Raw genomic sequence first — 20,707 nt, forward strand, 5'->3', positions numbered from 1 at the left:
AAATTGGCTGTCATTCATAGTTTATTTTTTGTTGAACATTGTTATAACCTCACAATGACAATTTCAATTTTTTTCTTAAACAAATATTTTGCAGCTTTTCTACCAAACAGTTGTCATTTTAAGAAAGAATAAACACTTTTGAAATGCACTTCCAAAAATTCATTCTATAGACGAATTGACAGATTTATCTCTCCTAAAACCACCTGCTATTTAATATTTTTCAATAATGTTTTTTTATGTTATACCTTTGTTTATCTAAAATTAGTTAGCATTTTCATATGTACATATGTATGTATAACGAGCTCCTTCTGAAACTTTACTATTTTTAAATGAAGCCTCAAAAGTATTGAAAATCTGACTTGTACAACTTTAATTTTAAAACTAATAATTACATCAATGGGAAACAAAGAATGTATCATAATCACAATATAAATAAATAGTGCTTGATTTGTTGACGACCTTCCATGAACTCCCTGAGTTCAACTGCATTTAACTATTCGTATTAAATGTTAAGTAGTTTATCTTTTAATCACGTTGTTGCATCCCGTGGGGCACCTTTTTTTAAATACAATTTACTCATGTGTTTTAATACAGTTCTTGACCTCAAGACCTCGAGACGACAAACACCGACCAGACATATATGAAAGGGCACAAAATTGACTTCTAGGAAAGAGTCAGTCATAGCGATGAAGATAGTGTTGGCCTAATATGCTAATAATGTGGTAATTATTCAATAAATAAGAGGGGCCGCGCTTGTGTTGACAGTCCGCAGTTAGCAGTGATTGACAATGAAAATGTGATTGCAATTAAAATATTATACAATATACTCGTACATACATATTCATGATTGAAAAGCCGTCTATTGGCAACCTGTGAGGCAAACAGACTAGAAAGCTATCAATAATGATGATAATGATGATAGCAGCGAAGGCAACGACAACGACGACGTCAACGTCAACCCCACTTGAGCAAACAGTTAGCCAGGCACATGCCAACATAAACAAACTTGGCTAAAACAATGCAAAGCGAAACCGACAAATGCAAAATGTAGGACAAGCCAAGCACATCCTCCAGTTGAACACATATACACACAGACACACAGACACACACACTCGTAGACATTCACACGTAGCACTCAAATGAGTCTGAAAGGCAGGCGGCAACCGGCAGCCAGCTATCTGGCTAACGACAACAGCAACAACAAGAACAACAAGAGGAAAAGCAATGTGGAGTGCGCCGCCTTCGTTAGATGAAAATTATTTACAAGTGCTTGCAAACAACATGCAACATGCAACAGCGACTACGGCTACGGCTATGGCTATGGCTACGACAACTCTTGAAGCGCGCGCCCCAACTTCGGATCCCATCTGGGGGGCAGTTGTTAGATTCCACAAAACCCGGCGCAGTGTGGTGCTAAACGAGAACTTTGGGAACTTGGGCTTTGGATGCTGCGGCGAAAGCTCGCAACTTTAAATGTATGTCAAGTTGAGGAGTACGAGTGCGAAATGCTTATACACACAGTCCCAGAGTCGTTGCCCCTTCACATACATACATACAAACGGACTACATAGTGCTCTTCGGCGCTCGTAGGTATGCTACAGAAAGTTATATCAGCGGCATCGGCTGCTGTGCTCCTCTGCTGCCGTCGCTGCCATCGCCGCCGTCGCCGTCGCCGCCGTCGCTGCTGCTACCACAATTTTTAGTACATTCTGGCAGTCGTCATCCATCGTCATCGCGACAGCCATCGTTGAAGCCTCGGCTGTTTCGTAGGGGCAGTTTTGGCACGTTGAATGTCCTCGCGTGTCCTCGTGCGCCTATAAATGTTTTGTTTTTCTGCATTTTGTTGTTAGTGCTGAACAGTAAACGTGCAGCGTTTGTTGAGTCTCGCACACACTGAGATTTGAAATTCGAGTGCTTGAGTGCCTGTTTGCTTGCCTGAATTTGGCGTCCAATACTCGTACAAGTACAAGGCACTGGTTGGTTGGCAAAATCAGGTCCAGCTCGGTACTTTCTGGCCTGGTCTTGTCTGGTCTGGTCTCCTGGTCTTGAAGACATCTCCCTGTGTGTTGGTGTGTGTTGGTGTGTGTGTGCCTGTGTATGTGAAGGGGAGTGACTGGGTGGATGTGTCTATGTATGTGTGGAGGCGTCAAGTGGGAAGGCAAAACTCAATTATCAAGTGCCAAGTGAACAAAGAAAATCAAAATAATGCCAAAGTAAAGGACAATAACAGAGAGCGCAAATGAGATGGTGAAGCAAGAAGAGCAAAACAATACAATTCACAAACAAAGAATCCTAAACACACTTAATGCCAACAACGATTTTGTTCTTCTCTGCCAACAACTACAACAATAAGAACACTGCTATAGCAAACACAACTACAACAGGTGCTCAAAACTGGAACTGAAATTACGCAGACGAAATTATTAAAATTACAAAAGGCAGCTTATGAAAATTTTGCATAATTTATGCTGACAGCAACAATAACAGTAACACCACCAAGAATACAAACTACAACGTGTCGTTGCGTGTATGTGCCTGCGTGCCTGCGTGCGTGCGTGCGTGAATTTGTGAGCGCGTGTGTGTATGTGTAATTTCCTTGTTGTTGTTGCTGCTGCTGCTGCTTCAGCGGCACGCGTGCCAAAAGATGGTTGAAGAGTTTCTGGAGAAATTACCTGAAATCGACACACGTTACGAGGTAAGTCCAACTTCTGGAACAGTTTTGAACCGTTACCCTCCCTCCTCCTTCTTCCTACTATACTCCACAATTGTACCTCTCTGCCAACTAGTATAATGTAGGTATTCTGGATTTTATGTCCAACAAGGCAGCCGTTTTTAATCACATTTCGCCTTGTGCGCCCTCAAAAGAGGCGTAATGCATGTCGTGTTTTTGGCCATAGCCTGTGGGGCTTGAGAGCAGAAGAACGCCGAAGATTCACCAGCTATGCAAATAGCCAGGAGCTTTTGTTCAGGCTTAAGCCCATCTGCAGCCTCAAATTACATTTCGCTGCATCATATATTTGCTGTGCACTTCTAGGTTGCGGATGGGGACGGCTATGGGGACGGCTATGGGGACGGGGAGGGGGGTGCCTTGGCCGGATATTTAATCAGTTTGCGACATAGTTGCGTCGCGAGCTCCTGCAGCTGTTTGTTAAGTGTTGCATTTACCGTTTCCGTTTGTTTTGTCGCTTAATATACATTCTCATGTATACCTGCGATGCGTGGCAACATCGCTCTAATGCAGACGGCTTAGCTGCTGCGATGCGGAAGCAGCAGCTGTGGCTGAGCTATGATATTAAGCTCAGGCATTGTCTTTCTCTAGAACAAGCTCATATGTTCAACTGCATACTCTTATTTACAATTTTGCATTACGGCATATACCACATTTGTGTGCCTAAGTGGCTGGGCTTTGGCTTGGTGGCTGGTTGTTGGCAGTCGAAATGAAAGTGGAACAGCCACTGAATTATAAATACGTCATTCATTGCTTATTAGTCGACTTTATTAAAGAGTATACAATTTATAAGTACTTGCAGCTTTCCAAACCAAGTAGTTCTTTAGGTATTTAGTGCTCTCATAGCATTGTTAAACATTTCTATTGCACCATATAAGTCTTTTCAAGGACTTTACTAGTATATGTTACAAGAAGCTGTAGTACCATAAGATTCGTTACACACTATAATTTGCTAAGCCGCTTGCAAGATAGAACCCTCATATAACTTGATTTATCTTAAGTGCAGGCAGGAATAGTGATTAAATAGTTTGAACAGGGCAGCATGCTGGGCCTACACAAACCAATCTGTTCGGGTAATGCCGTCTCTGAACACAAAACCGCTTCACTCCTGAAACTGAAAGGAATCGAAATCTCCGCAACGGAAATATACGAAATGTCCCATAAATGAAACTTTTAAAGCTACAGTTGATAAGATATCAGTACGAGCCGCCTTTCAGACTTTTGAATTTTCATACTCACACATTATTAAATTAGCAAAAATGTCAATTATCTTCGTTAGCTTCAAGTCTCGAAGCTTATATACACATAAACAAAAACATAGTCCCTATACCAGCAAGTAAAAATCCGATATTGAAGTACACATTTTCTGCGTTTTTGTATAACATTTGGTGTCTCTAGGTCCTATAGTCTCCGAGATATAGATGATTGTACGAACGGGGTTTCCGGAAATCCTCCGTAGGAGAGAGGGGGGAATCTAAACCTAAAATAAAGTCGTATAGCGTACAAACATAAGGCATCTTTTAATCTCTGAGATCTAGGTGATCATACGGACGGACAGACAGACAGGGCTAGATCGACTTTTGGGGAAAGCTGATTTTAACTAAATCAGGGTTTTTTTTAAAGCTTCTTACAGCAAAATTTAGTTCGAAATACTTATGCTATGTTATTACTTCTTTGCTTTTCTGCACCTAAACATAATGTTGTTTGTTCAGTGTGATTGAAGCATGAAATGTCCTGTTTCTTTACTAATACTATCTGTCAGTTTGGTACTTAGTTGCCAGTTTAAAGTATAGATTCAAACTCTATTATATTCAAATTAATAACTATGTATCTAAGCTATAGTTTTAACTTCCTCTTCTTGTACGCTGTACTCTAATTTTCGAAGGTAAACGAAAATGTCTAAACGCCAAAAGTACAGGCAGAAAAAGGCGTGGCAGACTGCAGGTTGTAGGTACATACGAAGGTATATGATCAACATGTATGTACTCGCATGTCCTTCCATATGAACACTGAGAACTAGTAGGTCCTTAGAACTAGGGACAGCAAACTTGGTATGTGAGTTCTTTCGTCCATGCGTAGGGCAAGTTTATTAATTAATTATAATCCAAATCACTTTACTAAATCATATAGCTGCCATAGGAATGATTGGTACAACAAAGTTTATTTTAGTGAAAGGCTGTAGCGGAGAAAAGGGTGAGCTCAGTGTATTGAAGTGTCGAGATTTAAGCTTTCTACTCGTTTCGAAATCAAATAATATGAAGAGCATTTTCACCAATAATCACAGAAATTTCATCTCTTTATTTGGAAAATACCATGTTCAGGCTACACATCAGATAGGCTTGTCAATTGTTTATTATTCAGTTTTTAATTACAAATATAAATAACAATGACCCTAACAAGCCGCAGATAACGGTCCACTAACAAAAAGCCTAGCCTCACATTCATATAAATTTAATATACCAAGCTAAGTAAAACAAGCAAAAGGCAATTAGCACATGGCCGGGTCCTAAATACAACATACACACATATGTATACAAGTATATGTAATATAGTACATACATACATATGCATGTATGTATGAGTGTGCAAGCGCACCATGACCATGGGTTAGCGCGCACATTAACTTTGTTAACGCGATAAAATTGAGTTAACATCAGAAATGGCCACACATGCCACACATACAAAATATATATGTACATACATACATACATACATACGAGCACATACAGCCTGTGCATATGCGTAACAATCAGCCATAATTATGTGCTATGTTTTTAACAATGGCGACCGAGTCGCAAATCCTTTACACTGGCTCTGGCTATGCAACCGTTAACAAAGCATTGAAACTATCGTAGTAATCAAGAGAGCTCGTACACATGCATACGAGTATAAGCTCGTGTATGTGTGTGTGTGTGTGTGAGTGGGTGTTTCTGTGTGTTTGTGAACACAATCGCGATCAATAAAAGTTAATTATTCAATACAGCGTGTAATAAACGCTTGCACTAATCCAGCCAATGGCTTATTTATGTGTTCGTACATGTATATACACTTAAAGAAAAAATATAAGATTTCCAAAAAATAAGTATTCACAGCCGCTATAAATAATGCGAACATTGTTTAAGTAGTGCTCTTGCATTTTCGTAAATAATAGGAAAATTATTTGTTTCGTTAGTGTATAATATTCTTAATTTTTACATGTAGCCTAATAGTTTTCACTGCTGATTTGGTGCCTTCACAAGCCTCTAATCTCTAAACCCTAATCTGCTTATATTTGGTTAAATATTTCTGTATTTTTTTTAGATATTTTACAGTTAAAAGATCGCTTCCTGATTTAATTCGCCTTCATTTAGCATTTTTCTCTAAGTTTTTTGGAGAGTATTTTATAACGTAGGGCCGCCTGAGCTTTAGCTACTGCTTTTTGTTAAATGATAGGAAAATTATTTATTTCTTTAGTTTATAATATTTTACATTTTTATATGTAGCTTAATAGTTTTCACTGCTGATTTGGTGTCTTCACGAAACTCTAATAAAAGTTCATTTATTCATAGCCTGATCTGATTAAATTTGGTTACAAATTTCTATTTCAGGAAGCGAAAGTCCTGTTTGGATGAACGTTCATTTAGCATTTTTTCTCTAAGTGTTTTGGGAGTATTTTATAAAGTAGGGCCGCCTGAGCTTTTGTGTGACTTACAGCTGTTGATGGTTATTGTTGTTGTTCCAGCTGCAGCTGTTGTTTTTGTTGTTGTTGGGTAGTCACCAATTCATGTCGTTGCCTGCCTTGCTTGCGGTCGCAACTGTTCTCGTGGCGGTCGCTTTGCCGCTACAAAATAACCGTTAATTTACATGACAAAGTAGCAGTGACAAGAACAACAAGAATTTCAACGCACATACAAGCCCGCACACACACACGCACACACACACACACACATATACTAACGGGGGGGCAAAGGAAAACGTTGAAAAACCGGGAAGCCGACAACTACACGTGAAAGTAAATGAAAATATTTAAATTTATCGTCGAATACACAGAACCAAACAAACAGGCGCAGGGAGCAAAAACTCAATTTGGCTCCCGGTATTGGGCAACAAGGGTCGGGCATGGGGTTACTTGTGGGGGGGGGGAGGCATTGGAATGCGACAGTCATGTGACCGCCATGTGGTTGCCTCGTGCCGGCACACACGTTCCTTGGCTCTGCATTTTAATTGAATTGAATGTCAACAGGAAATTTGTGTGCAGTTTTTCCGACGACCATTTTGCAAATTGCTTCAAGACCACTTTTTAAATTGCAATGTACTATACTTTCGACTAAATGCAAAACTCTAAATAGGCCAATACATACTAAGTAATTACACACACGCGCACTTTTCGTTTCTACTACAGCCGCCAAATTGTGTGATAAACCAAGTTTATGGTAGATTAATAGTTCTCTTTAATAATAGACAAACATGTTCAGATGCAAAATGTATGTATTTAATTTTATGGTACTTTATGGATTGGAATTAGTGATTTTTATGACAGGAATTCTTGCATTAAACGAGTATTTGTACCCATAATATAGTATCTGCCCTGCCTCATTCTGCCTGTAGACATTCTACATAGTAAAGTATTTCAACATTCTTTCATATATCATATTAATACCCTGCACTGAAAATTGTAAGGGTATATTATTTGCGGACTGTACGTACTCGAGGTGATTACAAATAGTGTTGTCTGCCTGTCCAGGTATACAAGTATACACGTCGATTTTAATTGTAAGATATACAGTGAAAACTCTCTTGGCCGGACACTCGCGGTGTATAAATACTTTATATGTACACCGATCGAATAATTTGGAAAAAGTGTCCACCGAAGAGAGTGTCCGGATAAAAGAGGTATCCGTTAAGGGACTTTTCACTGTAAATGATTTCTGCATTGTTTTTTAAGAGTCACGGGCGTCACAAAACGTCTCCTTAAGCTATCACTTAGGCACCAATTTGCCACCTTAAGTGCACTCTTAATAGTTTAAAGTGTATCTTTTGTGATTTTGTGTTGTTAATTGAACTTAAGTAACCACACAATATAAATGGCCATTTGCCGAATATTGGCAAAGTGGTTTTATTGTTTTCATTTGGGCTTTACCTAGAAACTGTCCCAAAATCTCACACTGATTAAAATTTCATTTGCAAATGTGTTTGCCAAATATCTAAGCATGCTTTCCTTCATTAGTAAGCAATACAAAAGCAATTTTAAGGACATTTTAATTGACGAAAACATGTATGTGTGTGCGTGCATGTGCTCCTACCTGCATACCTGCCGGGATTGCCACTCTCAGACTCCTACCTTATACGACCCTCTCACACATGACACTGGCTGGCGATGAGCCAACGGAAGTCGGCAAACAAAAATAAAACACACAAGCACACACGAGCAGCTAGTATAAGTATATACAACTAGAACGAAACGACGTCGTTGAAAGTTTGTCACATTTTGCCAGACAAACATTTTCAATATGCAAAAGCTGTTAATATGACAAGCCAGCGGACATACAGAATGGCGGATGAGAGGATGGGCAGATGGGAAGATGGGCAGATGGGGAGGCAGCTAGGCCGATACAGGCACCAATACACTCTCATGCATTTAAATTGCTCTTGTTTTCCTTCTGCTGGCAGTTGGCAGCCGGCGCACGTGGCGTATGCGTAATATGCTGCATAATGCGCGATTAGATCAAAATTGAATTGCGCATTTTACATATCGCCTACGTGACGTACAAGTATATGACGTATGTACAGCATTCGTTCTTGTATTTTGATTTTGTAACTGTGCCATTCAGCTGCAATGCCAGCAAAATGTTAAAGCAAACACGTCTGCTCCGCAATAAAGCCGTTATTGACAGCTGCCCAAACGAAATCGGGGCTTTGGCATGCTAACAAATCAAGCCATCCGCAAATCGAATGTGCAGTGGTGTGAAAAGTGCGGGAATTGCACGAATGAGTAACAGCATTACTTTACCCAATGATTATGGTCTGTTTGGCACACGCCCGCACCTACTAATTATATTATATTTTATTATATTTCTGCTAATAAGCCTGTTCAGTTTGTAGAACCAGAATCGGCCATATAATACAATTAGGTAACAACATTTGGAATTCTTTAAACTAAAAAACAAATTGCAGAATGTTTGCGCTTCATTTGGCTCCCTTGGATTCGATTTTGTTCATTATATTGATTCGTTCAATAGCATAATTGGAGGGCGAGACATCATTACAAAAGGAAAAATGGGTGTTGCCCATGAGTTAGAAAACTTATGCAATATATCGCTTTTATTCTCTCGATACATTTCGTTGTGTAATGTTTCTTCGGTATTTTAAGATTACGCAATCGGATGAACCAACAAAACCAACCAATCTTGGCACGCAAACTTTTCTAATCCAGATCACTAGCCTATTTTATTTTACTGCGGGAGTTTACTGTCCTGAGCGCTTTGGCATGGGGCATAATAATCATGGTCTCAATATTATATTTATTATATTGATACATTTATATTTACATTTATATTTACTTTTAAGGGCCAACAATATTGATGTTTATCATCCACTCTATAGATATGTGGCTTTACGTTTAAACAAACATAAGTATACTACACATACGAGAAGCTGTTGATGTAATATAAATCGTAATTATTCTTTAAGAGGACATTCATGATATTAAGTGGTTCGTAAGAGTGAAAGAGTCCGCCCTGAATCAAATAAGTTATAAAGTCAGCTTAAGTAGCTTAGGTAAAAATCAAGATCGCTTGACCAAAATTGGAAATTGGAAAGAAAAGCTAAAGAGATCATTTTATGTATTAAGAATCATTATCAGATTTAATGCATGGTTTTTATGACATTTAATTAGTATAGTCTACTATACTTTTCTTTAAAATTATTACTTCTATTTACGGACCCTATACATTTTCGCAAAATATATAAGTTCATAATGCATATTAAAAATGTTTTAAGCGGGCAAGTATGAGGTAATTTTCTGAATGGCTGTAGTTCGCAAATTCAAATGGTCGAACGGTCTTCCCTTCCCCAGGGCCTCGCAGGTTGGTATCCCAAGAGGGCGAGGATCGTGTCATGCATACTGCTATGGTTAGCCTTATAACATATTTATTTTAAATTTCTGTTCGCATTACTTGCCATAGTCATCAGCACATGCCCAAGTTTAAAGAAATGGTTCAAAATGCTTACAAAATTTAAGGGCGTTAGCATCCCGTTGTCGTAATTGCCCCTTTCATTTGGTTTTTGGTTGTATGTCCTGTATTTCGATGTCTGTCGATGGCTTAGAATTAAATAGAAGCGATGCCATAATTATTCTGTGCTTCAACATAGGCTAACTGCCTTTACAATTCCCCTATATTGCTTGTGCTTCTTCAGGACTTATGGGACAAAACATTTCGTAGCTTATCCCGCTGTCCAGAATCGAGCGCTCCAGCGCGTTTATTGCCACGCTAATCCTGGCAAAACGACACTTCTCACTGCGAGTTTCATTAATAAACGTCGGCGGCCGCATAAAATATAATCCATTTTGCTCACCACAGACACTAGATAAGAGGAGTTGGGCCAGGCGCTAGAGCAGGATCAGGGGATGTGAGCCTGGATGAAAACAATACACGCTAAAATATCACGGCTCGATGCGCATCGCACAGCTGCCAGCTGCACCCAGTCAGACTGAAGAGCATTAAAAACCGCATACAGACAAATGCCTTTGTTCCCTGCATACTCTTTTTATATGTTCGTGCGTCCGTCCAAAAACTGTATAGACCGCGCAAGCATATACAATTTATCTACTTCATTTTTCAAAAAAAACCGAAAGCCGCACCATTGCTGACAAAAAGCACGAAAGTATCTCCTAAAAACTATGTGGTGAGGGTGGGAGTGGGGGTGGCATGTCCACACACTTGCATGTGTGTGTATTATCCATATATCCTTTTATACAAACAAGGCAGAGCCAACGAACACTCGCACTCGCAAAAACCAACTAACAAACAAGCATAGAGATAAATAAAAACGCACAAGAATGAAATTTTTGGACGAGGGATGGCAACAAGCGTTGAATACAATCAATGTTGAGGCATTTTCATAAATTCAAAGCAAAACTGTTAAGCCACTATTTGTTTTCTGAACATACTGAAGGGAATTCAAGGCACCTTAAGATCTGAAATTTGTCGTATTGAAGGGGAAGACAAAACTGTGACTGGCAATAACAATTTAACAAGGCTTAAACATTCATAAAATTCCGAAATGTAATTTGTAAAGAGTACTTTTGTCCATTTGTCTATTTGTTTGATAGTAGAAGATATTTCCAGAACGATTAATGCTCATAACAAAAAAATATTTCGCCATCCTCTACTTGCATTAGATATCGCTTGTATCTTCATCGAAATATGCTCATTATTACGCTTCTACTAGCACTAAGCGCTTATATTGATTAATAGTATTGCATTGATTTATTTAAAAAAAAAGTGTATTCATTTTGTAAATCGTGCTTTATGCTATGATGGTAGCTCCTGTTAGCTCGGTGAGCTTGGCCCCTGAGGACTCATCCTGGATTTAAAATAAACTTTATCATTATATTATGAGACACTTATCAAAATTTTATTGATCGCCAATTATAGCAACAAAGGACATTTGGGAACAGAATGTTAAGGCGAAACTATTCCAACTATTCACTTCTCTAATCGTATGTACTTGTATGACTTAATTAAATTCAATTTTAAAATATTATTGTAGCGTATTTAAGCATTTTAACATGCTTCTCATTTAATCTCACTTTAAGATCAAGAGTGGCTTCACTCTAGTGCTTAGCTGTTAAGAACAACAACGCGAGCTTTTAACCCAGCCCTGGCGTAAACACGGACTGGGCCGGCACAAGAAATCGCATCCGCCTGATAAATGCAATTTGGATGATGCTGTATCCTTATTAAGTTCCTAGCCTCTGATGAATGTTTTTTTTTTTTTTGTTTTTGTGTTTTTAGCAAGGTAGGCAGACAAATTTCTACTGCAGTGTCAGAAAGAAAACCAAAAAAAAGGCAACAAGAAACTCTAATTAGGCCAGAACAGAGTAATTAAAATGCATGTGAGCAGGAAAGCACACTATCCTGATGCCTGTAGATGTGATATACATGTATGTATGTATGTGTGGAGAATGAACATGCGGGCACATGTTTCGAAATATGATTGATGACAGTTCGTGTCTCTCTTAGCCACATTGCCGACTGTGGTGTTTGCTTTATCGAAGCATGATATTTGCCATCAGCAGGAGCAGCATCCACATCTCAAGCTCATTTTGTTTGCGGATATTTTCTTCATTTTCATACGCATACTCATACTCATGTCACGCCTCTGCTCTATTCTGTGTCCTTGCAGGATATTGTGCCGATGGAACAAGTGAGCTCGATGGTCTCGAATGGCGGTGGCAGCGTCACCATGCAGCGCGACGATGAATACCGAAATCGCATCATGAAGAGTAAGTGTGTCAGTCAAAACTCTACAAATGCCAAACCCCCAGCCACTCCCATCCCGCCCAAAACCCCGTCATCACCACCGATAAGCCACAACCTCGACAGAGTAGAGGTAATGTTAACTGCTGCTGTGGCATCTATCCATGACCCACTCACTGCCTGTTAGAGCAGTTGACACACTTTGCACCCAAGCCCTTGCACCCCCACCCAGATCAACATACACATCACACATAATCGTATACCCCCAACCACTAATCCCAAGCCCAGCAGCAAATAAATAGCGTTTCGCATTTCGCTTAGCAGTCTCACTCACGTCCTCAAGCCACCGCACAGTACGCACCGCTTGGTGGTGCAGACTCGTAATGTCACTTCAGCCCTAGGCTGCGTCGACTACCCCGGGCCAATGCATGGAGCCCGGCATACTCGTACACCTGCATGCCACCACCTAGAACTGTGCTCGTACCTAGCTCTAGCCAATCATAATTACCGCTTATGAGTTTTCACATCTAATTTGTAATCTAATGTCTTTTTTTCTTGAACGAAATACAAACGTAAACGTAACCATCTCATGATGCTTGCTAAACAAATTTGACGAATTTGGAACGCTCTCTGTATAAATTTGCATTCAAAAATAATGAAAACCGATAATAATCAAAAACCTATTGCTACAAAAACAACATTGACATGTGTAATGTATAAAAACTATGAAAAATCAAACCGCATCATTTGATCAATAAACCAATCAACCAATCAACCAACCAACCAACCAAACAAAAAACAAACGCTTCTCTCACATTTCTTCACATTTGAAACGTTTGCTCGTCCATCTGTAGTACGTAGAATGGGTGAGTCTAAACATTTGCAATTACAATTCTTAATATTTTACAATTTATCACTACTATACTACAACTATACGAGTACGTATATACACGAATCAGGCGCTAATGTAACTGTAAGTATCGCACAAGTACGAGCCTCCATCTGATTTACCCATCAAACAGTTTAGCCATAAATTAAGTTCTAGCTGCAGAATTAGTTGTAATCTCCTATACACGTATATATTTATATATTTACTTGTTCAACAAGCCAGCAATTTGCAGAAGGCACACAGTTCCTTGACATCAGCTCAGGAATCTGTGTGTGCATTAACATAACCTTTGAATAAGTTATAAGTCTCTCTGCTGGGGGCGCAACGCTGTGGTGGCATATTGAAATATTTGAATAACGCTTACGAAGCGAAGCAATTTTGGGCGTAATGCTGAAACTATACAGTACTTACGAGTAAAATGCTGCTCTGCCAGATTAATTTCTTATGCCTTTTGCCCTCCTATGACTTTGACGCAACTATGCAAAACTATCTACTTTTTGTTATAAGTAGTAACTATTTTAATAAATACGAATAAAAATTCTTATATGTGTGTATTATAACAAATATTGCTTTGCCTTTAAAAGTTTGAAACTAGATGCGCACTAAGAAATGTAATTCAAATTTTATCAGTTATTTTTTCCCCATCTACTTTAATAAAAAATCCTCCTTCCTATTGACTATTCGACGCTGACAAAGCTTCGAACAGAGAGGCAAATAGTCAATATTTATCGCACCTTAAAAAAAATCCATTAGCTGTTACAAACTAGTCCCCATTCTTATACTTGTATAAGTAAATTTCAATTCTTTTAAGAGATGCCTCAGCGCTTTTGGAATGCGAATAAGCTGTATCTCTCGGGTTAACTGGCATCCGCATACAATTTGTTTATTGAAATAAGCAGCAAAGTGTCAGCGGACTCTTCTGAGCAAGCAGCAATGTAAATACTTTATTTAGTGCGCATTCCTGGCCAACACTCGTACATACAAGTCGACCCAAACTCGTTCGCTTGATCTTTAACAAATAAACCACTCCAATATGGGTCCTTTTGAATGGACAAAAATAAAATGGAGAATGCAATAAAGAGAACAATGCTGTACAGACTATACATCAATGGACGGATGCTATTTTTCATCATTAGTTCATTTAATGCGCTACGCTGGCTGTTTTGCCGCCTTTCTAATTTAGCATAAACTTGGCATTTAGCAGCTCGCCTCAAAGGCGAACAATGTTGAAAAGGAAAACAAGAGTAACACAAATCACAACAATCATTTGCAGGCAACATCTTAGAAAACGGAATGCAAACAAAACAAAACATAAAACACAGGCTCAGTGACAAAGAAAGGCCAAATAAGAGAAATTAAAAATACTAAAAAATTGTTGGCGCTCCAAATTGGTCCTTTCAAACGGCAAAAGCGAACGCCCGACTGCACAGAAAGGACGCACACACACACACACACACACACATACCCACACCCACACCCACACCCATGCACACAGCCTCTGGCAACGTCTGCCAACAAATGCAACGACCCGCGCCACGACGGCCACCCCTTCTAGCAGCTCCACACTCCCCTCATCCAACGTCCTTTTAGTTGGTTCAATGCACTGTTGGCTGTATGACTTGCTCAAGGGTACGCGGCCAACCGAGAGCACTGCAGCCAAAGTTAAGAAAATCTCCTTAGCCTCAAACACAAATACAAACACACACTTTGTCGCACACACACACATAAAATGTTATGTCTTTGGTTGCATTTCGCTAAAAGTTTTGCAGGCTTTTTCACTTAGATGCCGCCGTTGGTGGCATCGAAAGCTATGGGAAAGTTTTTTGTAGATTGCCAGCAAATAAAAGTACACGTATCTGCCGCCATTAGTTTGGAGGGCGCATCGCCTGCAAGCGATTTGGTTATGAATTTCCAAAATAAACGGCAGCCATTTCTCCATATTCCATGGCATTTCGCAATGGCTGCCTCTCAAGAATTTTGCCATTTTTACGCTTAGATTCAAATCATGATTTTTTGAAGCATGCTCACAGATTTTTCACAACTTTAGCAACGGATGCTGCTGCTTGAAAGTTGCAATTTTTTGTTGCCCCAACTTGCTGAAAGTGTGTCGAGGAAGAAGGATTGTAATAGAATTTCTGAGCACGGGCATATACCCGTACTTAGTAGTACGAGTATGTGGGATGCCTTGGGGCATTTGACAGGCAGGAAACATTGCCACTTGCATTTATCTTTGCATTTAAATGCTGGAAATTGCAGGCTCAGATTTTGCAGTTTGGCAATTCGTTTAAGGAAGCAATGATTTCCTCTTAGCTTTAATGTGCAGCAAATATGTATTAATGCTAACAATGCAGTGCAGCCATCCCCCTTGTCAATGTTGTCTGTCGGCCGCTGCTTGCTTAGACGTCCATTAAAACGCCATAATAAGCCACGTCAGCTTGGCAGCAGTTGCTAGTTGGTTGTTGGTAGCTGGCAGTTGGCAGTTGGCCAAGCGGCAATATGGCCCAAGTGGCCGGGCATAAAGCGACACAGAAATGACGCATTTGGGTTCAAGTGCCATGTGGCCTCATGCGGAAGTTGTTAATTTGACGCACAAAAGCCGTCCGGGCTAAGCTAAAATGGGCACAAGCAGTTTGCAGCGAGTGCAACAGGGCGCATACGTAATGCGTGACAGTGATGTGTGTGTGTTTGTATTGCAATTACACTGTGTCTTAACACAGCGACATGAATCTAAAACTATTGCCGTGTAGCATAAACTTTGGAATTATTTCCAGACAGGCACGATGTCAAGCTTGCTGTTCAACTGGTTGCAACTTCCTTACAGTTGGGCGGCCAATAATAATAATACAAGTAGTAAGGCAGTCCAGGAATATCGTTAGAAAATAAATACAGTCTTCAGGATAAAAAGTAGACTCGACCTAAGCAAACAACCGCAACACGAAACTAATTAGTGTAATTTATTTCAATTACCTGTCGTGCACTTTTTCCTCATTACTGAAGTGCTGCATGTAATTTGTTTAACTGATCAGCTTAAGTTGGTAAGCAGGGAGCAGGTAATGCGAATCATCAGCCAGTGGTAAACACGGTGCGACTTTAAATATTTACGAACAGACACACACACGCTCGCGCACACCTTAAACAGCCAGGTCTATGCAAGCATGTAAATGCGCACGAGTCCTTGCCATACTTTCACTTGCCTACCCATGGGAAAAGCAACAGCCACAGCCGCAGTCACAGGCAGAGCAACAGCAACAGCCGAAGCCGAAGCCAAAGCCGGTTGAAAGTCGCTTTGAATTGTGGCAGGCGCCACCAATGCGCGCTGGCACGCTGACGGCGCCCGTTGTGTCTTAGAGCATGCAAAATGGCCTACTTTCTGGCACCCAAATGCCGTGCAGGTGCCACACACACCCCCGCACACAATGTTGACATCGTGGTCGAGTTGACTTCAGTCGAGTTGAGTTTAGTCGACTTGACTTGACTTGACTGCCTCCGACAAAATGAACAGTGGCATAATGTAGCGAAAGTCTAAGCAGTCCGCGCCATTTTGTAGGCATAGGCATAATTTACAATAAAGTAACTAACGCCTAAAGTGAACCGAAAAATGCAAGAAAAAACCTATTTTATTTGTAAGTTTTAAAAACTAATATATTAATTAGGTGAGCTAAAAGTGATGGTACAAGTTTCTTTCCATAGATCCTTTTTAAAATAAAAAACCAACATCATTTTGGAACAATCAATTAATTTTATTTACAGGATAGTCTCATATTTTATTAAAATAAATAAATAATATATATACTTTAGTGTAAAAGGCTTCAAATTTCGCGTTCACCAGTTGCTATTATATAAGCTGTATTTCATGAACTTTTTACCATGGCATATCTGGGATGCTTCACTGTAATATTGACTCTCAAGACAGTCAAAAAATGGCACGCGAATGGCTGCTGTTCGTTCTCAACGGTCTTGTCATTTGCCAAAGTATTTTTCGTAGCATGCTTTGAGGCGCAGCAGCCAAATGAAATGCCTCATTATGGGTAGTTGCGATTGTACTTGGTATGTAGTATATATTGGTCTGTATTTTTATCTAGTTCGAGGTTACTTTTACATTTGTGGCCCAAGCTGCGCCGTCGCACTGTTGTCCGCTGCTTCTTCATCATCTTTTTGACTTGCTGTAATCATGGCAATTCGCTTGGCATGTTAAAATACCGGCAGTGCATGTTCTGCATCCTTGAGCTAAATACATAAGAGCTGAGTGAGGTACGGTCATTTAACATCTGGCCTTTCCGTTTGGTTCGGTTTGTTCCGGTTACGCCAGGTTTTGTGCTTTGTGTTTTTTTCCTGATGTATTCGCGTGCGTCAGAATCGAGGCGTTCCGTCGCGCTATTAACATGTCTAATGCTCGTCAACTCAACAGCAATTGGTAGCCCACCGCTGTATGTTTATTTAATGCATTGTACGTGCCAACTAAGCGCAAACAGAATGCCCCATTACCCCCATAAAGCCATAAATATTCGACTGACACACAATAAATAAATGACAGGAGGCCGATATAGTTGGCTTGGGTCAGCTTGTACCGTTGCTCGCTGGTCAGTCGTTGTTGTAGCTCTAAACACGGTTAACACGCGCGCGCTTTTCCATCGAAAGTTCGAATTGGAAGTGCAAACTAAAAGAACAAGCCGCACTCGAAATTAAATTAACAACGAAACTTTCCCACAAGGCACCCTCGCTCCTATTGTCCGACATTTACGAACCATAATTATTGTTGTTGGACTGAACGTGAAGTGGAAAACATGAGCAATAGCGGCAGCGCCATCTTACGTACGCGCCAGTAAACAGTGTAAACTGTAAATTAAAAAAGGGACTCTCTAGCCCCATTTATAGAGAGTTGTTTGTTTTTGTGCTAATTTATATAAATAGTTTGCTGGGCTGCTAAAGTTTTTGTGCATTTGGGTTGGCAGAAACTTTTTGATACACTCTTTTTGTGGTCCTGTTCAGTGTTGTAAGGAGGCATGTTCAACGTTGTTCACCATTTGAAGCACAAATTAAATATCCAAAAGTTAGCAAAGTAAATGCAATTCAAATTGTCGGGCACAAAACTTTTTTCGCACACATACTATACACACACAGAAACACAGACGCATGCAAACAAGCACACATACATAGCTGTGGCAAGTTAAATGCAACTTGTACGTATAACAATTAACAAGTGTCGAGTGCGGCGAAGAAAAGGAGAGACCGCAGGTGTCTATCTAAAAGCTGCTATTGTTGCTATTGCTTTCTAGTTGGCGGCGATTCCATTTCGATAGTTTGCGTGTGCTTTGGTGCCTGGTAAAGTTGAAAATGCACACAAATACACGCAGATATTTGCCTATACGTGTATACAAGTATGTGTGTAGCCAGCTGCAGCAAAAAGCATAAATATTCCAGGACCTTATGGAAAGCTTGTCACTAGTTGCAGTTTGCCCTTCAACTTGTTGCCAGGCAACATGCCAGGGAACATGCATATCGGAAAGCTTCAATGAAGTACTTGGGAAGCACGTACAAAACGGCAATATTTCGTTTTTCATGGCCTGCGAATGTCTCTAGTAATTGGTGGTGCCTGTTGCAACCTTTGCTTAGGTCATACAAGTTTGGGCAATAGTTTCCAGAAATATGAAATCCCATTTTAATATGTGTTTGTATAAACACAACACAAGTAAAACATATACCAATATATATTGAGCAATGTTTGATACACTTGTTAATTTATTTAAACGATAACTTTTATTTATTTCAACTCTTTACTACAAGTAGTATTTATAATACCGTTTACATATCTTTCTTTAACGGCCATTTGACTACATAGTCATAGTACATTCAAATATTTATTGTCTGAGCTCCAGTAGTTATTGTATTATTTGTAACCAAAGACTTATCTTCTAAGCCAAAAAGCAACGGTAAGTTTAAGCCCATTTCTGACCCTCAAATGAGACATTCGCTGTGCAATTTGGCAGGACATATGAGTATGACTTTAAGATATGTTTGCAGCCACAAACGTTCTCAGTTATTGGGTAAAAAGAGTATTATAATAGTTAGTTAATAACGGCCTCAAGATATCGGACCGCACAGATAGCTTGTGGCAGACGACCGCTGCCAGCATGCCAGCAGTGAATCATCAGCGCCATGCACGACCCCAGCCCCAGCACCTGAACCAGCACCAGCACCAACACAATGGACTCCATAAATTTCCAGGAACACACACCAAAATGCACAACAGTAGCCACAGTAGCCAGAGGGAGTTGAGCGTTTCGCCACGACGGGCAGCGCCGGATACTACCGTTTCCGGTTCGACTAGCGGCTTTGGCTTTAGTAGAGGTAAACTTATCACCACCCGATCTCTTCCTTGCCACTGAGTTGCAGTCGAATTCGGCTTAAGTGCGAGCTTACACTGCAGATTCCATCAATAAAATACTCCCACAATTTCCTCACACTATAGTACTTCATTTTTTGTTTTTGTTTAAGTGGCCATTGCACGTACAAGTGGAGTGAAAAGGAAGTGGGGCAGAGAAATATGTTTTCAAATTGCAGAGGCGTGCTAACGACGCAAGTGTAGGGGCTGACAGCGCTGTCGCCCTGGCAGTGTCCGCGTGCATATTTTCCCACATGCAGAGACACATCCGTTGGCCGTAATTAAGTTTTGTGCCACGCACACTGGTCTACCACCCACAACGGCGGTGATGGCAGCCCGCCAAACACAGAGCAAAAATTCATTCAGTGCACCTCCTCGTAGCATGCTTGCTGGCCTGCACTTTAATTGATTTTCCAGCTGGTCACATTATCAGCGCTTGCAGCTGTCTGTTGCTCCTCGACGGCCGCAGCGAGTCACGACCACTATGTGGGAGTTGCCGCAAAATGTGTTGCATATGTGGCTGTGCGAATCAATTAATTTCCATTTTGTTTGTGTTTCAGCAGAGATTGATTTCAGTGGATTTTAGCTTTATTGTTTGATTACAACAAATGATTCAGATTAAAAAGGACATTTCGAATTGAATTGAAAGCCAACTTGTTCCATTGTCTTGTTCACATTTTCTTTATTCAAATTAAGCTACATGTACATATAATCTGATTGCTGTATCTGAAATGAACTGTTGCTCTTAAACTGAAATATAAATAATTAATTGTAGTTTTTTTAACTAAGAGAGAAGCATTCTGTGACTATTTAATGTTGCTTAATTATTTAAACTATAAATACAAATATTTGAATAATTTGTTTCTTTGATGAATAAGGAATGAGTAAATTCAAGTCACACTCACAGTTTTTGCCTCTCTTGTATACTTAAAATTTCGTCATGCAATCAAATTTTATTTTCTGATTATATGTAATCTTTAATTGTTGTTGATTTAAGCACACTAAAATGAGAAAATTGAACTTCTGTAAATTTTACTTATAGCCCCATTCCTGCTGAAAGCTTTGTAAGGACTTAAATCAAAGCCCAGTACTTGCATATTTGTTGAATTCAAATTTTAGGCTCAACTTATTTCATAAATTATTGGACTTATACTTATATAGTAACAGTCGTAACCTATCTACGTTGTGCTATATTGTGAAAAGAAGGGATTCCTATGACGGGATTTCTTCTTATCGGTCGTACTTAG

General features: G+C 39.8%; 1 protein-coding gene across 3 annotated transcripts in view; it reads left to right on the top strand.

Annotated features, from left to right (window-relative positions):
* The first annotated feature begins 2,644 nt into the window (after window positions 1-2,644).
* Window positions 2,645-20,707, top strand: part of LOC115623022 (band 7 protein AGAP004871) — a 65,672-nt gene continuing 47,609 nt past the window's right edge. The window contains exons 1-3 of one of the 3 annotated variants that reach the window (XM_030517198.1): window positions 2,645-2,695; window positions 12,116-12,221; window positions 19,148-19,426. In XM_030517198.1, the coding sequence (XP_030373058.1) occupies window positions 2,645-2,695; window positions 12,116-12,221; window positions 19,148-19,426 (436 nt within the window). Of the gene's footprint in view, window positions 2,696-12,115; window positions 12,222-13,043; window positions 13,056-17,770; window positions 17,891-19,147; window positions 19,427-20,707 lie in introns of those variants that run through there. The other 2 variants (XM_030517199.1, XM_030517201.1) reach the window with 2 other exon arrangements.

Source organism: Scaptodrosophila lebanonensis, unplaced genomic scaffold (genome assembly GCF_003285725.1).
Source record: "Scaptodrosophila lebanonensis strain 11010-0011.00,11010-0021.00 unplaced genomic scaffold, SlebRS2 tig00000043-arrow-pilon, whole genome shotgun sequence".
In the NCBI taxonomy this organism is placed as follows: domain Eukaryota; kingdom Metazoa; phylum Arthropoda; class Insecta; order Diptera; family Drosophilidae; genus Scaptodrosophila; species Scaptodrosophila lebanonensis.